This window comes from Adelges cooleyi, unplaced genomic scaffold (genome assembly GCF_023614345.1).
Source record: "Adelges cooleyi isolate 19-005CV unplaced genomic scaffold, UGA_ACOO_1.1 ACOO_flye_CR_arks_rails_tigmint_CR_PRNA_247, whole genome shotgun sequence".
NCBI lineage: Eukaryota > Metazoa > Arthropoda > Insecta > Hemiptera > Adelgidae > Adelges > Adelges cooleyi.
The window spans coordinates 7,592,285-7,610,646 of record NW_026095912.1 but is presented as its reverse complement, the minus strand read 5'-3'; the positions used below and the strand labels follow the sequence as shown (position 1 = coordinate 7,610,646).

The 18,362-nt window shown below is 33.1% G+C and overlaps 1 protein-coding gene across 1 annotated transcript; it reads right to left on the bottom strand.

The window, feature by feature from the left end:
* Positions 1–362: 362 nt before the first annotated feature.
* Positions 363–18,221, bottom strand: LOC126836580 (homeobox protein SIX1-like). Its single transcript, XM_050570121.1, has 3 exons — positions 17,695–18,221; positions 12,262–12,639; positions 363–2,171 (listed from the first exon to the last, which is right to left on the bottom strand). The coding sequence occupies exons 1-3, from the start codon at positions 18,003–18,005 to the stop codon at positions 1,799–1,801; spliced, it is 1,062 nt and encodes a 353-aa protein (XP_050426078.1). The 5' UTR covers positions 18,006–18,221; the 3' UTR covers positions 363–1,798.
* Positions 18,222–18,362: the final 141 nt, after the last annotated feature.

The window sequence follows — 18,362 nt, the reverse complement described above, 5'->3', positions numbered from 1 at the left end:
AAATCTATTATATTAATTGATAGTAATATTTTATTTGCTATTGAATTTTACTACACACATAACGAGGAAAGTTTTTCTTCTTACATACAATTTTCTATGATACATGTATCATAAACTATAATATTGAGTTATATTTAATAGATTTACATATATTTATATTTACAAATTATTTAAACGATTTGAAAAATCTATTGCACACTCCGCGGATGTATAATATATATTATTAATTATAATATAGATAGATTTCTGCTAATATTGCCTATCAATGTTTTGTATAAAACCATAATAACTATTATTTTTTAAACAATTTGAATGGGGTAAAAATGACATACATTTAAGATAATCGAAAAATGTTGGTTTGTTTTGGTATTGTAAAACTAGTGCTAATGCGTATAAAAGATACGGGGATGTGATTTATTTTTAAGAATTAATTCATATTCATAATGATTTGTTTTCATTCTAGGTTTGTAAAAGAAATGCAACTTTAAAAATGAGTTGCGTAATTACCATTTTGATAAGTTCCTAATAACGATATAATATACAGTGTAAGAGATTTGATGTTTTTTAGGTAACAAAATAATATTATTACTAATTCCTACTGTTATACTGTAGGTACAATACAAAATCTTATGGAGAAACATTTACTAAAATACATGCTTAATTCAAATCGAGATAATTGTAAAAAACAGAGGGGAAAGAAAAATGTTCATATTATATACAATCAACGTAAAGCATTATTTTTATTACTTGGTTCATACGTGGTCACTTGGTGATTGCCTTAGATACAAAAAAAAACAGCATTTAGCATTGTTCTGATGTAAAGTATCAATAGTATGTAACTACATACAAATTAATAAATTATGAATTAGCTATACATGCGATCAATGATATTTTAGGTAGCGTATCCCATTGAAAAGAACTAAACAACTTTGTTTTTATAAAATTATATTGTAAACTCGTTTTAAAAGTCTTTGGAGCTACCTTTTCACTTTTGAGAATTAAATACTGTGAAATGTGAATACTGTAAACTGGCGTGACTTTAATAACAATTTAATGTTATAAGTTATTTGTAATTATTTTAAAATTGATAGAGATAAAATAATGATGAACATTTTAATAAATAATATCGTTAGGCGAATCAAGAAGTTTTTTTTTAGTAGCCTTGATGTATTATATTATATATAATTAATAAACAGTACTCGAGTTGAAAATAAATAAGAATAGGGGGAACGACTACGATTAAAAAAGAGCATACCCTGCATTTTTGTACAAATTTATTTTATAAAAATTAGTAGGGGTACGCTACGATTTCTGAAAAAATATTTAGGGTACTCAGTCGGGGCCCACGCCCCCCTTCCAATTCGAGTACTGTTTATAAATATATTTGCTTTTATCTTACAGATTTTTTTATTGTTATTTCTGTAGCTAATATCTATATTTTTGAAAGTCTATTAATATCGTCCCTATTTTAAATTTGTTCAAAAATATATTAGAATTTATGATATTGAATTGTATTTCTGACCATAGAGTGAAAACTTGGGAGTTTTAAGACATTTTACTCTCATACAAATCACCCCAGTATGTAAGTGTACGGTATATCTTATGTATTCTGGTATTTTTGTGGTTCGTCTAATTTATCTACAAAATAATAGCTGTAACCAATAACCTATTGACTATAAGTATTACTTTTTTAAAATGTTATCTATGTTTTTGTTTTTTGAAATTATACGGCCATTAAGGGCAAATATGAACCTGAGTATTAACATTACAAAACATGTGCATTGTTGGTAATAGATTATTACGAATGAGACGCAGCCGTCGTCTGCGGTATTGGCTGCAGCATCTGATGGTGGTGATGGTGATAAAGATGACTGAGGTGAGTGTTGTTACTGCTACTGTCATTGTTGTTGTTGTTGTAATGATGGGAGTGGTGGTGTTGGAGGTGGTGGTTTTGGTAGTCGGCCGACGACGGGTAACCGGCGACCATGTCGGCGTCCGACGGGTAACCGGGCGTGGTGGCTTCGGTCTTGAGAGAGGTGGCCGACGGGCCCATCTTGCCGGTGGCCGCCAGCGCCGCGCTCTGATAACAGGCCATGGCCGGCTTCACGCCGTGGTGCACTTCGGTCATCTCGTAGTGACGACTGTCTGAACTGCCCACGCTCAGCAAATCACTGCAAAAAAAAAAAAAAAACAAAACCCCACTTGAGTTTAATAAAGCTTTTACACGACTCAGCAAAAAAAAGTATACATATAAATAGATATATCTTTAAAGAACTCACAATATTATACTACAGAAATATAATTATACAATTTTCACCATTTACTCTAAAGTATAGGTACTCAAAACCTACTTATTGTTATCATTAAAAAAAAAATAGGAAAACACCACGTATTTCCTTTAATTAGTTATGCAATTATGTAAAAAAAAAACAAAAATCGTCATAAAAATTGCACTTGTTTTTACGGTTTATGTCCGAGACCATTTTTATAAACATCCATTAAACAAAAAAGTACTATTAAAAACAAATTTTATATTTTTATTTTCATAAACTGTAAAACATAGGCAATAAAAACATTTTAGCTTTGATGCAAAGCAGAGATGCTATTTTTTTTTCAATTGTCGGGGTGATTAAAAAAAACTAGACTTGTGTGAAAAGAGAACTGAGGTTATATTCGTGTACAATACTGTTCATGTACATTACTATATATACCACGAGAGGGTAACAGAAAACTTGGGTATAATGAATTGATTGTTATTTATTGACTTGGATTATTTTCGTTGCACACATGAAAATGGCCTGCGACGATGACAATGACACACGATTATGATACACAGTTTGTAATCAAACAATAATTGTTTTTGTGTTTCGTGCAATTTACTTCGTGACTACCAACAAACGGTATTTTAAACGAGTTAAAAAAATTATGTAAAAACTTCTTGTGTTCGTACAACTAAAATTGTTTTGACTGGTCCAAATTACTTAACGTTATTTTGTACCGTACGCTATATTTGTAGGTATGACATAAAAGGACATAGACAAGCATAATAATATGTTACAGAAATATTAAGGCCTAGATATTTGAATGTGCATTCAAGGTTTATTTTGTCACCAGTCGCGGTTCTAAGCTGGACAACATCTTCCTTAGAGCGATAAGTCGTTATCGAGGAGAGATAAAAGATTCATTCAAGATCAAAGATCAAAGATGTAGAATAAATGTTCGTAATCGTTTGTAAATGAAAAACAGAAAACTAATATGAAGACTATAACAAATATTATTAGTTGTATAGTGTTAGTTTTGTAAACGAAGCGTCTGTGCGAAAAACTTTAACAAAATATTGGTTCTCATTAATTACAACAAATAATGACACGGTCTTTATCTAGTAAAAAAGGTACACTTTTTTTTGTAATAATTATTGTTTCAACCATCGAGAATAACGTTTTAAATTAATTCCCTAATATTAGACATAAATAATGGTTTCATAATAAAAAATAAGATTACTATTACCGCTTAATCTGAACGAGACGGATAATGCAATGTGTCAAGCTATTATCAGTAATTATGCACTGTAGTTTTTTCAGTGTTATCACAAAACGCGTTTTCCTACTATTCCCATAAGGAATATCATTAAAACGCAATTTTTTTTAAACAAATCATTTTTTTGTTGACATTGGCGTATGGTAAAGCGTTGTATACCCGTTATGCGTCCTATCTTATCTCCTCTGATCTCGCTATAGTAATTGCATGTGACGGATAAAAAATAATGTAGACGCAAAAAAAAAGAATTGGCCTCCTAGCAGTTTTGGGTTGTTCTTTCAAAAAAAAAAAATATTTATATGTAGGTATAATACAAGCCAGATGATAAACACGTTGCAAATGGAATTACAAATGTGTGTGTTGGTGTGGTAGGTCATGTGATATACCTGTAAATCAGTTACATTGTTTTTGGTCGGTAGACAACGAGTTTAAACCACAAAAGATTGTTGACCTATAATGGTGTAAAGTAGTAGTACCTAATATAAAGCAGCATCTTAAAAAATATTTGTTTAAGTAAAAAATTGGAACATAACATTCATAACATCGACAATGAGCTGGAAAAAAATAATTTTTGAAATTAATTGACGTATTCAAAATTGCAAGTATTTTAGTGAAAAAAAGTAGCTTTGTAAATACTACGTTAATTATTAATTTCGCTTCAAACTGACCAAATGTAGGTATTACGATTGTACTTATCGTTTTTGATTGGTAACTATTAGCTATTTGTACATAAAGTAATTTCTGCGATCGCAGATCAAACATGTTATTGTTTTTTGTTTTTATTATAAAATACAAAAATATCATGCAACTTATCCATAGGTATAATTGTTATCATTATCAAAAATAACAGGTAGCTGTGGTCACAGTTATGTTCTTATAAAAATAGTATTAATTATGTGTACTTATTGTAAAAAATATACCACTTTTAATTAGGCACTGTACAGTTAATATAAGATTTTCACAATTCATAAACCGAGTCACGTTGACATAAAAAAACAAATTAGTTGAAAAGAACTCGAGCGATGGCCAATGCAAAATAAATCATATCAAACGCTCGGTTTGCAATCAACTGAACTTGCACAATATTCTAGATGTAATCTGCACAGTAGTGGCGACGGTGTGACTGTGTTGCACTTAAAGTAAAATCTTAAAACCGAATAGTTTTTGAGAAAAATTAATACTTTACTGTGTCGGACGTGCCGAGAAAAAACACAGAAGAGGGTCCCCGGACGACCGTAAAACCGAGAGGGAAAATAATTTTTTTTTCAAAATCAAACGGCATCGGTTCATATATTATTATATCTATTTAATACGGTTTTAGGCTGTACATAATATGACATTTATGTGTGCCCGAAAACCGGCCGAATTTTGATTTAACGCTGGGTCCACGTATACGTATATGTGTATTATATCCTTTAAATTACAAACACACTCTGTTATATGGTATTATATATATATATATAAGTCTAAACCTAAACAGACGTCGTTATGTATATTTTATATGTGAGTGTGTGTGTCCCTTAATGCGACACGACGTCCTTCCAAAACCGACTACCGGCTAACAAGGCGAGTGGATGAAGGGGGGGGGGGTTGTTTGCCGTCCACATTCTTAGAGCTGCTCATATGACGGTTTATAATGTATATTATAATATGTAAATGTTTTTTATATATTACTTATAATACAATATTATCACTATTAATACTAACGACGGGGTTGAGAAAATTAAAAAATATATAGAACATTTTATGAAAGAAATGGTTGGTCGCTTATGTTTGAATAACTAACATTTGTACAACCGAACATTATTTTTTTGTTGAAAATATTACATGGTGTGCAAATTATATTTGACGGCTTTTCAATTTGTACGATTATAATTAACTTGACTTATTATTAACTTAAAATACTCACTACGCTTGTACCTTGTACTCAAATTTTTACAGTTGTTTATTGCAATCGATTCAAAGCATTTGTTTATAACAATAATTAAAACTCACCCTTTTGAAAGGGCATATTATGATAAAACACCTAATATAATGTTACTGTTTCATTATCGGTGCTCTATTATGTATACGTTTGCCGACCATGAGACTTATTGACTAAACTGCGACAGACAGACGGTCTCCGTTGGTTTTTTGTTGTTGTTTTGTAAAAAAAAAATATTTAGAAAACAACCGAGTAAAATGAACTGTACACCGCGTGGTCGGCTAATAACTTATGAATAAGTTGCTGTGAATGAAGTAAAAAAAAAAACCGTTTACTTTTTAAAACCAAGGCTATCGAAATATATGTTTTTTTGATCCTCCGCGCGGTTAAAGCATAATCAACAAAGAGTCTTATTTTTTCTATCCCATAAACATTATATCTACTATTTTTTTATTCCTCGGAACAGAAAAATACTATTGTGTATGGTCTATCGGCAATACGCCTGTACCAAGTCAAATATTTCCGATGACTCCATGTAAAGATATAAAATGTTATTGGAATAATACGCTTTTTTCTCATAGCCTAATCGTCGCCACTTGTTGCCGTTGGAAATCAGCTCCGTCTTGCCATGAAAACGACCCACTGACGGAGGCGTTTAATCATTTGAAAATACATGTAAGTATAACCGGGAACACCGCGACGGTCGGCTCTTTTAACCCCAAACACTTTTGTACAGCAACGCGGGTGCGCGCACACGTGTTGCAAGAAAACGCGGTCACGATCAACCTAACCTTAAGGCACGGGACTACTTGGAAACGGGCATTTTGGAAACAGATTTCTGTCGAAAATCCTCTACATGTACGTGTCCTCATTAATATTATCGCAAGTCACCCCAGCGGGATGGAAAAAAATAAAATCAAAAACGTCTGTCGCTGGTGGGATGTGTATGTTAAATAATATAGTACATTATTCATATTATTATTGTGTTTAATTGGTAGCAAATGGCTGCGATGATAAAATATAATACAACCAAACATGCATGGATGTACTAGTTAGATATTTAGAAGAAAAAAAAATGAAAGAATATTGTTCAGAAATTGGAAAACGGCCAAGAAGTGGTAATTAAACCCGATTAGGGTGTGATTGTAATTGCAATTTTTTAAATTCAAAATTCTTTTAATTTTATGAATGCAACACGATGATAAAAAGACAACATTTGTTAATTATTTACAAAAAAAAAACTTTATTTTCGTTAGCTCCATTTGATTTGATTTTTCGAATGTACCTAAGTAAAGTAATAATGTTAGTATAGGCAAGGTATTCTCTTTTCTTTACCTATCCCATACGACCCTGCCTTGACGTATCAGCTATTGGACGTTCAGCGAATTGATGTACTTTTGCTTAACCATCGTGTTCTATAGTGACCTAAAGTAAAGACGGCTATGCCGGGGTATTTGGTTTTAGAGCCTTTATTTAAACGTTGTTTTGTTTGTGAACAATTTCAAAAGTACAGCCGATTTGAGTGGTACGGGAAACGTATAATAATGCATAATATTATACCGTATACCGGGTCACCGTCTTTGACCGGTGGCAGCAACAACACAATCGGTATTGTAAGGAAAATAAAAATAAATAACAACGAGAAAAAGAGAGAATGAGAACGTGTTCGCCATTAAACACTCGCGCATAATAATAATAATAGTAAGATATATTTACACTGGACAGTCTATAAATCGGTTCGTATGGACCTTGAGAGTGGACGGCGGTCAACGCACACACACACACATATGTCTACCGGTAGTATACATACTATACAGTAGCAAACGGTAGCATAATATAAAAGACTCAACGACAGTGTGAGCGAGATGAGGATAAGGAGGTATTAGAAAAAGAAAGGAAAAAAAAACGGTCCCTCGCCATATAATTTTTGAAACACGTGTTCGCTAATCACACATTCTTGTATTTCGGAGTCCGTGACAAATTACCCCCCTTTCCTATATACTGCATAACCTTCTCCCATCCCCTCCTACCCCCGTTCACTGGTCAACCCTAACGCGGGTCGGAGCAGGTCCTTTTAAAGACCTCAATCGCGCCGTTACCAGATTTAACACACACTGGTCTATAGGCCTTTATGACATTATTACTATCATTACAACCCCAATTTATTTTAATATAGTTCCATCGTATTCGTAGTATATTTTGTATCCGTGTAATGCACTTCCCCATCACTCTAAAAACTAATTTAAAACATTTACTAAAGCTACATTTTCTCGCCCTTTTTTTTATCCGATGCGACTCCATTCGTGACTAACACGAATCTCCCAGTTGTAAAGTTGATTAATACTTCAAAGTATAGTCGGATGCATAATTATTTTAGATTATTAAATCGTTATTTTTAATAAATTTATTAAACTCCGAATGTCAACAATGTATACAATAAGACTCGATTCTTATGATAATTGGGTCTTGGCTTTAAAAAATTATCAGCGATAAAACTGGCATATTTTTTTTCACCATAATGTTTTGGGACTTGATGATTTTGGACAGTGGTTAGAAACCTTAGGTAATTTAGATTTATCTACCGCTTTCATTATTAACAGTAAATCTCTACCCATACGCTGTTATGGAAAATTAAAAACTTTGATGATCATTCGCCAAATGTGATTAATAAATATATCATTTGACTACCTTTTAAACCCAAGATACTCGAGGTTTTGGTCTATCGTCATAGAGGAACCATGTCGAGAACGTGGAGTTCACCCCCTCGAATGCTACAGTTGACACGCCCCTCCGGATTAACCGGCCTGATTGTGATAATTGAAAAGTTCCACCTAACGTGTGCGTTTGTTTGTTTGTCCTTTAATAATAATAACATTAGCAACGGACGTCAGCCGATGGAATGGGCGTGTCGCTGATTAGGCCAGTGCAGGTGTACTATATAATAATATAAAATAGGCGGATAAAGCTTCGTTTTGAGCGCGTCTGTAGCGTTTAATTATATTGCAAATTGCAATTGTTTGAAGAATGTCACAAAAGAAATCCGCTTTCAATAATAATAGCAACATAAGGGTCTTGTTACTGATGACAATAATTAGTACTTATAACATTAATACCATTATAGTCGTGCAGGACTCTTGTTAGGTTCAAGACATCATAACGACCCAAGACATTTTAATTTTGTAGAATAAATGTTAGATTTACGGAGAAGGACGTTAAAAAATATGGTAGAAGCTATAAAATTATATACATATATTATACCTATGTATACATTTTTTTTTTTGGAAAACTACCGAAGCAAATTTTGACCGTCTGTCGCGCGTTAGGGTTCTTCCGTGAAAACGCAACCAAAAGTGATCTATCGTCGCACCGAGGCCGTTTCCATTTAATAACCGTAACGTTTGCATTCCAACGTATCCCATAAACTATAACTTGTTTCAACGAATAGACTTGAGAGCGGTGTTAGTGTGTGAACTTAAAAAAAATACAAATCCCCAGTCAAGATCCTAGTCATGAGTGGCCCGCCTTATAGTCCTTAATTATCTGATCACCCATTTTCCAGATTAAAAAACAAAACGTTTTGTTTTTTGCTACATTGGGAAACATAACAATATACTTCATCGAAATTGCATCGAATCAAATATCATATTTTCTAATAAAATAAGTATATAAAATTCAAATAATGTTTTAAAACAGAGGTACCTAGTTGAATAAGGAATATTTTAATTGGATTTACCGAGAGATTCGTTTCATTGTAGTCATTTATTTACTATATGAGATTTCCAATGCTTAAGCATTAACGTTAACGTTTACGTTAAAGCGATGAGTAATATAATGTTGAAAAATACATTTTATATAATATTATGTTTTTCGGAATAGCTTAGATAATGTTGAAGTAGTTCTTTGACTATACTCTTTACAGCCAGTTGCAAATTTTTGTAACAAATTAGTGCATTTCTCAAAAATAAATATTTTCAATACAAATATTTATCAAACCCGAACCACAGTGTTATTGAACTACAAATACTACAAGGCTGGCCTTAACATAATGCACAACATAATGTGTTATAACATAATGCACAACTTAATAAAAATAATAATACAAATGTCGGAGGTGAAAAAACGCTACGTTTGATTATTTACCTAAGTGCTTTTTTTTTTTTGGATTACATCGCGACTACCAAATGAGTATTATTATTATAACCATTTTTTTTTTTGGTTTTTGTTAATTACTCCCAAAACAATATAATGTTCGCTTCCGGTTTGCGAAATGTCGTCATAAACTAAGAATTTTTCGCACCTTGTTTTGCTACTTTTTTTTTTAGTTTTTGGTTTTTTTTATTTTTAATGGTTGTTTTGTCGTTTCCGGTTACAAATGTGTGCGCATGCGCATTAATGCAATACAACACTAGGACATATTATTGTAACTTGTAGATGCCATCACTATAATGTAGTATGGGACACACGCTGTGTATGTTTATAAGTATGACGTTGACGGCGCCGAAACGTCTATAGCGCAGTGGCCAATCCAAAAAAAAAAAAGAGAGTCGATTGCTTAACAACTATAATTAGTAAATACATAAATTGCAAGTAACATTACCCACATTTGCTACTATTGTCTATATGGTTTAGAAAGAATAATATAAGAGATATTTAGAACATGGTATAAAGTTGGAAGTAGTAGTAAGGCTACACGCGGTAGGAATACGATTTAGAGGAAACCCAGAAATGAATGTCTATAAGACGGCGAGGATGATACAATTACGTCTGCTGCATTGTCAGAGACTTTATGTGTGGAAATAAAGTTCGAGACCTAGATCTTAAAGTCGGAAAGAGTCGACGAATAAGTAAAATAACTGCAAACATAAACTGTGTTGGATATTAATTATTATGAGGCTTCTAAAAGACCACCCACACAGCGACGGCATGATGGAGAAAATGTCTGTTTCAGTTGGAGTTGATTTATCAGAAGAATTTGCAATGAATAGCAAAACAAATAAATTCTTACACTTGTGAATTATTACAGGGTTAATAAGTTTGATGTTAAAACATAAAACAACATTTTAAAGTGGAGACAATGAATAGAAATCACAAACCATTTACTTACTCCCACCGAATAAGGGGTAAGTGTATAATATGGTGAATACAGTGTTTATACAATTTTAAGAATTAAAAATACAATTTTTTAGTTTTAAAAGTGAACTAAAACCAAAATCAAAGTCATTATGTAAATTACAAAGACTCGAATTCTAATGATGTCCCAAATAATTGTTATGCAGGAACCACAAATTGCTCAAGGATACTTTAAAAAGGCTCAATCACCTTACATTTTTCCTGACTAGGATTTCCTTAAGAGGTACACCATATAGATAAAGACTCTATCGCCTTCTACAATTGTATAGACAAAGACTCTCTATAACATTTTTAGAAACAACGTCAGGGCTTCTCGTAAAGTATAATTCAATTGTGTCAGGTGGTATTGTTATCATAACAGCTAAATACTAGTACTAGAACATAAAATGTGTACATTGTATTATATAATGATAATAATAATAAATATAGTACAATGATTAGTGCCAAAGTCGCATCCACGTGCGAAAACATTGCTATTGTTATCCACATCACGGCAAAGCGGCTATATTTTTCTTTTTCTAATAAGATTGGCTTTTGTGTTTACCAAAATTAGGGTATATTATTTTAAGCAACGTTGACCTCGATTGGGTGATCCGGTTTCGGATATTGAAATAATTAAAGCTGATCAGTATAGAACAATAATTTCTATTGTTTTTTTCTAATTCCCGTTTATTGTTGTTGCTCGGACTTAGCCGCAGTGACGCGAGTTATTTTCTATTATTGGTTGGGACGCAGAGAAAACAACATGACCGCCCAATGCACTTTGCAATATGCACAAAAAGAAACAAATAATAATAATAATAATAAAAATCGTTTCCAGCAAACGTACAAAATCGATTCCGTATTGTTTACGGATATCATGACCGTTTGTGAAAACAAAAAATATTTTTATTTTACTCTCATCCGTCGGCAAGTGCACAGTGGTATCGGGTTCAAGCACACCGAGCCTGTGTTGTAAATTATTATAACAGTTCAGATTTCCTATTACATTGTATATGCGTGTAGCTAAATATTGTGAAAATTGCACCAGCCCATAGCATAGGCCTCGACCATGGGATCGAATGCATCGCAATGGATAGTGCACAGTACATGTGCATTTCCATATCAAGGTCACCCCTCTCTTCGCCCGACCACTGATGGCCGTTTTGGATGTTTATCAAATAATATATGGTAAAAAAAATTCATCGAGTACAAATTATTGTTATTGTTGTATATTATTATCAACGTACTATTGACTTTTATTTTGTCGACTGTTTTATTATTTGTGCCAACCCACATAAATGGAAACGCGGTCAAAAAGTAATTGAACAACACACATATATTACAATAATATTATGTTTCGCTTTCGGCGCAATAACGTTGCAAATTACTTCCAACAACCTTTCTTTTTTCTTCAACGCAATTGGACTTGAAGTTTCGTAAACGGATTATCGTTTGGTTGTAAAAAACCTACGAGAGGATAGGACTTTTTGAAACTAGGATTTTATAATCATTCACGCGACCTATCCATACCGAAACCTTCCTTATATCTTGTCTTCCTCAATTCGTTTATCTCAAACCCTGCATAACTTTTTATTCTCACGTCTCGTTATAGGATTTACCCACAAGAATCTTTTTTTGAAATACAAGCGCAGACTCTGCTTAAGTTATACGTTTTAATTCTTACTGACCTGTGTTGTTGCGGCGTCCGATCTCGCTGCCGGCGGTTTTTGAACCAATTGCTGACCTGCGTGAGGGTAAGGCCCGTCCGCCTGGCCAAGTCCCGTTTCTCGTCGGGAGTCGGATACCTGTTCTTTAGGTAACAGTCTTTGAGCGCGTTTCTCGACTTTTCCTTGAAACAGTACACGGTCTCCTCGCCGTCCCATATGGTCTTGGGCAGCGGATACTTCTTGCGCAACCGATACTTGTCAACAGCGCCCAACGACCGGCCACGGATCTTCTCGGCTTCCAAGTAATGCGCCTTGAACCACAACTGCTGAAGCTGCACATGGTGTCTGGGATCAAAGCTTTGGCTCTCTAAAATCGCGTAAAGCTCGCGAAAAGCGCTCCTGCAAACAACATTCAAGTCCATTAGAATTTAATATATATTATACTCGAAACAATTCTTATAATAATAGAATTCTTTTTTTACGTTAAAGTTGCAATGAGTTCTTAAATGATTAGGCCGTACCACCCGTTTTGCAAAATCTTAATTTAGAGCATTGACTATATATAATGTATACTTATGAATACAGTAATGATGGTTCTTTAATGGTTGTTATTTTTTTTTGTCTGACTATCAGAGTCATTTAGGATCTATAGCATAAATTACGATTTTTTCCCCATCAAAACTGATTTGCTAGAGACAAATTTGTGAGGATAGATTCACAGCATAATTACAACATGGTCACAATATATAGAAGAGAACTTTCTCTGTTTCGTAGCGTTTTTATTTTATTTTTTTCTATAAATACTCTAATTCTTTATAAAAAATGAAAAATTGATGATTGATCTACTCGAGCTACTAAAGCTCAATTTTTAAAAAGCAACCTAAGTTTTAAATGTTTTTAATAGTTTTCCGGCGGCTCCTGCTTAACCCTTTGTTAGTGTGTGTTGCCTGGAAATATTTATAAATCTCTTGTCACGTGGTTTTCAATAAACTTATTTGCGCCACTGGGGTTTAATAAACCCCAACACACGGGGTGAATGTACTTAAATCGAGAGCGTCCTAATTAAGAAGTTTTATCATCTTTTACTTATAACGTTACTTAGGGGGTTGGAGTTCGAATTCAGTCTTAGTAAGGTATAGTACAGGCTTTTAACACAAATTAGAAGGACATTTGTACAATGCTTCCTTTTGACGAACTTATATATAAGTCATAATGACTTAACCAGTTTCAAGAGTAATTTATACGCCTTCTCAATGAACGCCCACCGTCATTTATATAAAGAATGGAATTCACACACGGATCAGCAATACTCTATCAATTAAACCGTCGAAAATACAGTTCATTTGTTTGTGTAAACAAAAAATAAATTAAACAGTTCAATATAACATAATACAGTGAAAAAATGAATTATTGTTGTTTATCGTGCTACCTAGTTGACGTATGTACCTATGTGTATCCGTGTATTATGATTAATTTACACGATCCGCAGCCAAGGCCTAAAGACAATAATTTGCTTTTGGAGGTTTTTAACCTCATCCGCGCTGAGCGTATACCGATCACTAATGTGGATCATATTTCAAGCCAAAACATAACACCACCTAACCGTCGTTTTGACCATGACTGAGTGTTTATCTAAATTATTATTCATTAACAAAACCGAAAACGATACGTCCACGCTACTTAGTGACATACCTACATACTATCATTATAATACTAGATACCGTAAAATAGTAAAAGATGGGAAATCTAGACTGTTAATGATTGTTTCTTAATTTGCCAACTATTCGAATGATGTTGATGAGCACCAATGCAATTTGTATCAGCATATACGAAACAATTAATTAAGGATAATACGCTCATTTTCTCTTTTAAAAAATTAAATTTTGAAGATTTCCGTTTTGGAAACACTTTTTTATTTATGTTATTTTATAATAATAAACGTTATTCAAATGTTTAACTTTTCATTTTTTTTTCAAAGCTTTATCCACTTTTAAAACCCAAAAGGTATTTTTAATTTAAGAATAATTTGCTGAAAATGTTGACCGGTCGATAACTAGTATTAAAGTTAAGAACGAGAAGTGGATAGCGGTAGAGTTGCAAATTATTCTTAGTCTAAAAAACGAATTAAACGCATACGTTACCATTAAAGTTGCAATAGTTGATAGAGCTCTAAAAATACCACAAGAGGTATAGATATCTTTATTAATTTTATAATACTGTAAAATAAGTAATAACAAAGGCAAAATATTTAAAAAAAAAAACAAAAAAATTGCCATTATTAAAAAATAAAACGAGCGTTTTATCGTTAATGAATCACACTGTACACGAACGAGGCTGATTTAAAATTATATTTTGTACAGTTAGGTTTTATATTATGTTCCTATATATATTTCTTTATCTGTTAGCCGTTTTATTTCCCTCTCTGGAATTCCGTTCTTTTGTAAACAAAAAAAAATCTTGTTCGGAGGGGTTGTTTTGTATAGTTGTATTTATTTATATATTTTAATATGAAAATCGTTATCCTGTTCCAGGTTTTTTTGTCGTGTACCGCGCAGTCGTCCAATGGCGTCATAAGTACCGATTTGCCATGTTATTTTTTACATAATCCCTTTTGTCTGGTGTGCATACATAGAATCTTTATATTATGTATCTTCCTCCGTATCCATCTTGTATAACCGTTAGTCGCTACAATCGTATTATACAAATGGAATAATAAATGTTTATTAAATAATTTTAAATTATGCGTGTCCTTCGAAAAACTTAAATGGCTGTGAAAATTAGCACATGTTTTATTCTATAATATTTCCAACAAAATATTATATCTTAATATAGTGGAAGAACCGAGGTCAGCATAATTGAATAAGCGATAACTGTCATTATTCAAAATGATCAGTCGATATCATTTGATTAGTTAAAATTAAAATTGCTTTTGTAAAAATATAATTCGACCATACCTAATATTGTGTAATTATTGTTTCGTTTTATGTATAACTACGTTCAATATTATAACATTATTATCGTCACTGAATAAAGACCTACGTGCAATAATAAGGTGATGGCCTAACAACTTGGTTGACCGCCAAAAAAACCGTTTACCTCAGCATAAAATTAAAAAAAAATACAAACAAACGTGAGAAATAATATTTGAAGAAAAAAAATTCCGCTACGTCCGTTAGGTAAATAAATATATACTGCTATAACGTTTGCAGGACTATTTGGCTTAACCGGGCATTTCCGTTGATTGAAAAAAAAATAATACTAACCAATTATAAATCACTATGCGCTTGCTGTTTTCTTTCTTTTTTCATAGTTTTGCATGATTCTATTTTTTTTATGTATTTAACAGATAACTTTAATAATGAAGAAAGCCATCTTCTATATTAACAGGTGTGCACCACGTGCGATGTGCATTTACATTATTTTTGGTCGTTATACATTTTTTATTTTTGAAGCTTTTAAAAATGTGCAATTATTGTATTAGATTCATTTCAAAACTCGCGTCGAAACTATAAGTAATTCCAAATTTTAGTTAATTTTTTGAGAAAAAGATTTTGTCTTAAGTTCAATTAATCATTTTATTCTCTTGTTTTCATATAATGTGCTTTCTTATTATTTTGACCCGACGCTCTAATTGTAAATGTTTTTCGAAAAGATCTAGATATTTCTATAGATCTATCTACTACTGAGTTAAGCAACAAAACTGTTATGTCAATAGATAAATAATTACTGTTGGTTATATGTATTGTGTATATTAATTTGATCAGTGCTTGGACAAGATTCTAGATTGGACGGATAGTAACTTAATCCACGCGCGCTGCCCTCGTCCCTCGTGGACAGAGTTAAGTGGTAAGATTTGACAACGACAAAGTTCGAATGTAGATTAAGTTCATATAGTTAACTAGAATATGAATTAAGAATCGATGGGGTGTTTATGTGTTATTTGATTATTAAATTATTCCAGTCAATAAAAAGTATATTGATAATTTTAATATATAATAGTATAATTTATTTTAATAATAATAATTATAATATACTTTAATAGATATTAAATAATCACCGAAGAAATTACTGTTCCAGGTCGCTTGTACTAGAACCTCAATCGGTTTTTACAGCTGAGGTAAACGTGCACTATGAATATTTTAATACAAATTAAACAAATTTTGTTTAATGAACACTAGGACATAAGTTACAGCAATTAAAGTAAAATAGAGAAATTTGTAGAGCATAAAACTAAATTTGTTCTCCCAAGAGTATTGGAAACAACAATAGAGGAACCTTTGCATTTTTCCAGGTCAAACTAATCGTTTCGCTAAATCTATTAATTCTTAACATTTTTATGAGTCGTTTTATGAATGAATTTTGCTCATTCGGTTAACTCTTAAAACATTTGGTTTAAAAAATCGAATATATTTTATATTAACGTAACGTATTAACCTTTAACTTGTAATTTAACTGGTAATTGATAAGTAGACACACTAAATTAATAAAACCCTAAGTCACCGGTTACTTATTAACATGATCAAGGGGTGAAACCCCTTTTTTATTAACATTCTGTTTGGCATAACTCATAAGTCATATTATGTTTTTCAGTGAAATACACTAAATTAAATTAGGTGTAATGTTTATAGTTTATGCTCGAGGAAAATAAAAATAATATAAACTAAACATTGAGTTCTACACGGAAAAAAATACATAGCTGGTCCAACTAAAATTATGGTTAATATAGGGACACAATACATTTCTAGTGGGAATAGCTAAATGTTTAGTTGGCTGAACTAAATGTATAGTTGCTTCAACTAAAAATTTAGTTAGGCCAACTATTTATTTAGTTATTCCAACTAGAAATTTATTGTGTCCCTATATTAACATAATTTTAGTTGGACCAAACCAACTATGTATTTTTTTCCGTGTATGTGGTATACAAATTAAATTCTTGTATTACTCCAATGACTGACATGTAAAACCCATTGCCACTACTATCTATCATTAGGTATGGTTATTACATAATATATGGACGCATCTGAAAGGTAGGGCAAATGTATGTTCTGTTTGACTTGAATTATTTTTAAATGAAACGTTGTTAGCAAATTAAACCTAACCTAACGGGAGGTCAGTGGCTATAATGTTTTATCAAAAAGAGACTGACAAACATTTATTTCCTCATATTAATTTTCTTTATGTATGTTTAATCTTCCCGCTATGGGTGTTAATCTACATATAGTGAACATGCGGAGTTCACCCTTGAAAATACATCACCGGAAAAATAGGGCTTCTAGACCTAACCTTATGCCAATTTATTCACGCTTGGATGTAAGCACGGGTTGAATAACTTACAGTGGCTTTATCGGTATCAACTGGTTTCATTAGAAATACAATATAGTTTTTAACATTTAAGTAATGGATATAAAAGTAAATGATTAAAGTTTTAGAAAAAACAATGTCTAAGAAATTTACCTGTGGAAGGCTACAAGTGCTCTAGCCCGGAGAACGGCCTCTTGGTCGCGCAGAGACTCGCTGGGCGGCAGGTACCAGAGGAACCTGGCTAGCCTGTCCACGTCGCCGGACTGCTGAAGGGCTTCGCACATGCACGATATTTGTTCGGACGAGAACGGCAGGTTGCGCTTCGCTTGCAAAAAGTCGGAAACTGTCACTGTTCCACTGCCACCAACACTGGACGCGGAACTCTCGCTGAGCACTTCCATGCAGCTGCTGGGAGACAGGCTGACGCTGCCGTTCATGTCACTGGGTGACAGGTACGAAGACATGGCGGGTCCAAACTCAAACGGACACCAGAGTCATGTTCTTAAAACGGAACAAAAAAATGACACTTTCGACAAAAACGCAGACGGCTCTGGCTTGCGGGCTTCTTATAATATAAGTACAATAAAAATGGTTAAAAAAAAAACGATTTTTGAGTAAAGCCGAGAACGCGCGGTAACTTCAACAGCGGTTTTGGAGATTATGGCCAGCGCCTGTATTGGGTGCCGTGCGAACACTGACACGGTGGGCAGTGGCGGACGCGCACGGCGGCCACGCGGTAGGAGGGCCTGGCACGGTTGGTCGCGCCCCCCTCGTAAATCCGGCACGCTGCCATTGGTCCGCCGTTTGGCACGGGGTGAGTG